This window comes from Macrobrachium rosenbergii, chromosome 27 (genome assembly GCF_040412425.1).
Source record: "Macrobrachium rosenbergii isolate ZJJX-2024 chromosome 27, ASM4041242v1, whole genome shotgun sequence".
In the NCBI taxonomy this organism is placed as follows: Eukaryota; Metazoa; Arthropoda; class Malacostraca; order Decapoda; family Palaemonidae; genus Macrobrachium; species Macrobrachium rosenbergii.
The window spans coordinates 36,139,509-36,144,508 of record NC_089767.1 but is presented as its reverse complement, the minus strand read 5'-3'; the positions used below and the strand labels follow the sequence as shown (position 1 = coordinate 36,144,508).

At 36.5% G+C, this 5,000-nt stretch overlaps 1 protein-coding gene across 1 annotated transcript in view; it reads right to left on the bottom strand.

The window, feature by feature from the left end:
* The window catches only part of LOC136853624 (uncharacterized), a 15,003-nt gene that overhangs the window by 3,212 nt on the left and 6,791 nt on the right, over nucleotides 1–5,000 (bottom strand). Inside the window, exon 2 of the mRNA XM_067129431.1 lies at nucleotides 525–641. Coding sequence (XP_066985532.1) covers nucleotides 525–581 — 57 coding nt within the window. The 5' untranslated portion in view covers nucleotides 582–641. The remainder of the gene's footprint in view (nucleotides 1–524; nucleotides 642–5,000) is intronic.

Here is a 5,000-nt window from a genome sequence, read left to right as displayed (position 1 = left end):
TGTAGGTAACTAGTACTGTAAAATAATGACTGGAATACTGGCATATTATAGTAAAAGGGGTTATTACTATACCATTAATGAATGAAACATAGGTATGCACTAGTAAAAGTGACTAGTACTGTACCAGTAATGAAAGAAAAGGTATACTCCATTGTTGGAGACTGGTACTGCTCCAGTAATGAATGAAACATGGGCATACTCCATTATACTGCCCTAAAATGGAAGACTGCAGTATCTGCAAAAGTACAAAACTGAGAAAAATGGTAGATACTGCAGTTTTCCTTGACTTACCACTGATTTCGCAGATACTCGTGGAAAGCACTGAAGAATCATTCTGAAACTGAAGTAACTCGTGTATTTTGTGCTTCACGGGCCCAATATTTGGCATATATCTCAATTTCGAAAATTCTGCAGATACTGCAGTTTTCCACTTCAGGGCAGTATACTGCATTATAGCTGACCAGTACTATACTATTAATGAATGAAATTTAAGCATAGTGATGCTGACTCAGAAGACCACTTACCATTTCGAAAACTTTTAAGGTGATGTAAATTCCTTTGCCTGTCGCTTGGAGCTCCATGTTTCCTTTTTTTTTTTTTTTCGTTTGTTTTTCCTTCTTTCGCCTTTCCTCAAGTCGTGGCTGGAAAGGAAGGAAGAGGAGAAACAGCATGAGAACGTGAGTTGGTTCACTAGGTGAAGTGTGAATGTGGTAGTGGCTATTGCATTGTTGTTTTTCTGTAAACATTTCTTGTTAGAAGTGGCTTAATGTCGGATTTTTATATATGTATGTATGTATGTATGTACATATATATATATATATATATATATATATATATATATATATATATATATATATATATATATATATATCACATTACCACAGGTGAAAAATAAGTGATGGGGTGTAGGTCCTGACCGGTTTCGACTTTATTTTCAAGCCATTAACGTGCTAAAGTGATTAAATCATATGCATATATACATACATACATACATACATACATTATATCCTTTTCCACGCAAGTCTAAAAGCTTTGCGTCATGATTTTAACAAAATTAACTCAAAAAAAATCTTGAAAATTTTCGAAAAACACCTACAGGTTTGGTTTGGATTCTTCCATTACGATAACGTAAACGAAATAAAACAAAACCTTGACAATTACAACGACACTGAAATGCCGAGAGACACGACGCTGGAGAGAGAGAGTGAATCCACGAACAAATATGGGCAGCGATAAATAATCAGGACCATGGTCTCATCCTCAAAGAATGTATCGCATGTATGTGATCTGAATCCTAATCCAGTTTTTTAATACATTACTTGAAACTTGACACTTCAGCACCGGCTCTCCTTCCCCGTGTACTGTTTTCGGGTCTTGCTGAACCCTACGAGTATACAACCTTAGGTTACATTATATCCATACTGATGACAATGCAAAATATCTACGCATATGTTTTGGAATATAATTGGAATTTAAGATTTAGGCCAAAGACCAAGCGCTTGGACCTATGGTGAGGTCATTCAGCGCTGAGATGTAAATTGAGAGTGAAAGGCTTGAAAGGTGTAACGGGAGGAAAACCTCAAAGCAGTTGTTAGGAGAGGTTGGAAAGTAAGATGGAGGAGAGGGAATATGAACGGAGCGACAGTATGATTAGAATCTAGGACTTGAGCAAATTTAGGACTCAAACTAATTCGGGACTGAAATTGGACTAATTTAGGAATTAAAACTATATAAATTAAACTAATTGAAGATTTAAACTAATTTGGGACTTGAACTAGTTTAGGAATAAAAATTAACTAATCTAGGACTTAAACTGATTTAAGACTAAAATCAAACTGATTTGGGAATTAAATTAAACTAATCTAGGACTTGAACTGATTGAGGAATCACACTAAGCTAGTTTAGACAATTAAATTAAACTAATTTAGGAATTACATGAAAGTCATTTACAACTTGAATTAAACTCAAATAGACACAGGTACGAGGGGCGCCGCTCCACAAGCTGGAACAACGAGTTAACCGGTTAAATCCGTGTTGCATGACTCAAACGCCTGAAGTCACTCAGGAATAAACAGTTAATTAAATGATTATGAATTAAGTTTGCGTTCTAGAACTGAATTGAATTGAATATAGAATTTAGGCCAAGGGGCAAGCACTGGGACCTATAAAGTCATTCAGTGCTGAAACGGAATTGACAGAAAAAGGTTTGAAAGGTGTAAACCTCGCAGTTGCACTATGAATCAATTGTTAGGAGAGGGTGGAAAAGTAAGATGGAGGAAAGAGAATATGAAAGCAGGTACAGTAAAAGGAATGAAAGAGGTTGCAGCTAGGGGGCGAAGGCACGCCGCAAAGAACCTTAAGTAGCGCCTACAGTGCACCGCATGAGACGCACTGACGGCACTACCTCCCCCTTACGGGGGTTTGCGTTCTAGAGCACATATTTATAGAATGAATACTAACATTATCGTTATTAATGATACGATTATTTTGAAGAAAACACATGATATCTGTAATAATGAAATATGAAAGGTTACCTAGGACTATGAACATGCTGTTTAAGTGAGTTTTAAATTCTACGAAAGTTGTGTCCTATCTTCTTTCCAGAGGTTCCTTCAACAACATCGTCCAAATTTCCTAACGATCCTCTGGTCGGCCCATTCTGAGACTTTTTAAATTTGTCTTTAAATTTTGGAATATGTCTCGATACCTAGTCTTCTCTCTCTCTCTCTCTCTCTCTCTCTCTTTCTCTCTCTCTCTCTTGAAGTAATTTCTCCTTATTTATATATATGCCAAGCAGAATTGATATATATATATATATAATTTCTATATATATATATATATATATATATATATATATATATATATATATATATATATATATATATATATATATATATATATATATATATATATATATATATATATATAAGCATATTATGGGTAAATTTGAAGAAACAACCTTCGTCCTAAATAAGATACAATCTTCAACAGACACGACTTTCAAGCTACGTACGTGCGGAAATACAGTCTAAAATGCAAAATGACAAAAAGTAACACTTATTAAAACTAATCTATGCATACAAAACCATCTACTTAACTCAATAAACTCAAAGTCTCTCGACCTGATTATGAAACCTCACGTACCTCCTCGGGCGGTGAAAATCAGATCTGGTTAGATCGCTATGACAATCAACCGACTATAACTCTTGAGAGAGAGAGAGAGAGAGAGAGAGAGAGAGAGAGAGAGACTTTTAACGTACTGTGAAAACTGGATAACCGTGAATTTATTTTCTATGTTCTAAAAGCTGTTTTGTAGTGCTATAACTTGAGAAAAGAAAACGAGAGAGAGAGAGAGAGAGAGAGAGAGAGAGAGAGAGAGAGAGAGAGAGAGAGAGAGAGAGAGAGAGAATTCTTGGGGTACACTATAGGAGGTATTAGCATTTATCCGATAAGCCTCTATCACCATATATGTTGTAAAACTGAAAGAAATTACGATCCGTTTATCTCAGAAATGTTATTTAGTATTTCCGTTACTTATTCAGTGTACGTATTACGCCACGTTTGTGTGTGTGTGTATATGTGTAGTCGTTTGTGTGTGTATGTGTAGGCGTTTGTGTATATATGTAGGCGTTTGTGTGTGTACAAGTGTAGGTGTTTGTGAGTACATGTGTAGGCGTTTGTGTGCATATGCGTAGGCGTTTGTGTATGTATATGCGTAGGCGTTTGTGTGTACAAGTGTAGGTGTTTGTGAGTACATGTGTAGGCGTTTGTGTATGTATATGCGTAGGCGTTTGTGTGTACAAGTGTAGGTGTTTGTGAGTACATGTGTAGGCGTTTGTGTGTGTATATGTGTAGGCTTTGTGCGTACAAGTGCAGGTGTTTGTGAGTACATGTGTATGTGTTTGTGTGTATATGCGTAGGCGTTTGTGTGTGTACATGTCTAGGCTTTTGTGTGTACAAGTGTAGGTGTCTGTGAGTACATGTGTAGGCGTTTGTAAGCACATGTGTAAGCGTTTGTGTATGTATATGAATAGGCGTTTGTGTGTACATGTGTAGGCGTTTGTATGCACACGTGTAAGCGTTTGTGTATGTATATGTGTAGGCGTTTGTGTGTACATGTGTATGAGAGACTGTAGATAAGATGATAAATTTATGATTATGTCTTTATCAGTTTTAACAAGCGTACCTTATTGTAAGTAAAAGAGAGAGAGAGAGAGAGAGAGAGAGAGAGAGAGAGAGAGAGAGAGAGAGAGAGAGAGAGAGAGAGAGAGACCCTGCCTAATCTCTAAATCTCTCGCCAAAATTTCTACCGGAAGGGGCGCCCGTTTTCTATGCGTAACCTTGACTGAATTCACCTAAGGGCAAACGTCATGGTGATGTATGGGAGAGGCTAGATTTGAAGGGCATTGCCAATGAAGAGGTTAATTTAGTAAATTCTTCTATTTGTATGAGTCTTCTTAACTAAGCAATAATGTGGTTTATTTTGTTAATTTTGAATGAGACTTTTCTTAACTGAGAGCAAATGTCGACTGAATTGAAAATACTGTGGATGTTTTTAACATTTCAACAGCGGATATTAACTTTGAAATGCATATATGTCTATATATTTTAACATTTCAACGGCGTACATTAACTTTTAAATGAAAACATGTCTATATATTTTAACATTTGAACGACGTACATCAACTTTTAAATGCAAATATGTCTATGTATTTTAACATTTCAACGGCGTACATTAACTTTCAAATGCAAATATGTCTATATACGAATGTATTTAAAATATACAGCACTCGCAGGAAAGGGGGAAGACCCATCAACGCGAAATGAAAGACTAATAATTAATGAACCATCTTGCAATTGCAAGACGAGGGGAGACAAGACATTAACTCGAAAATGGACCGCAGTCCCACAGCGAATGGGAGCGTCTCCCTTCGAAGGGCGGCATTCATTCAGGAGACGTCCTTCTCCTCCCCCTCCTCCTTCTTCTTCCTCTTCTTCTT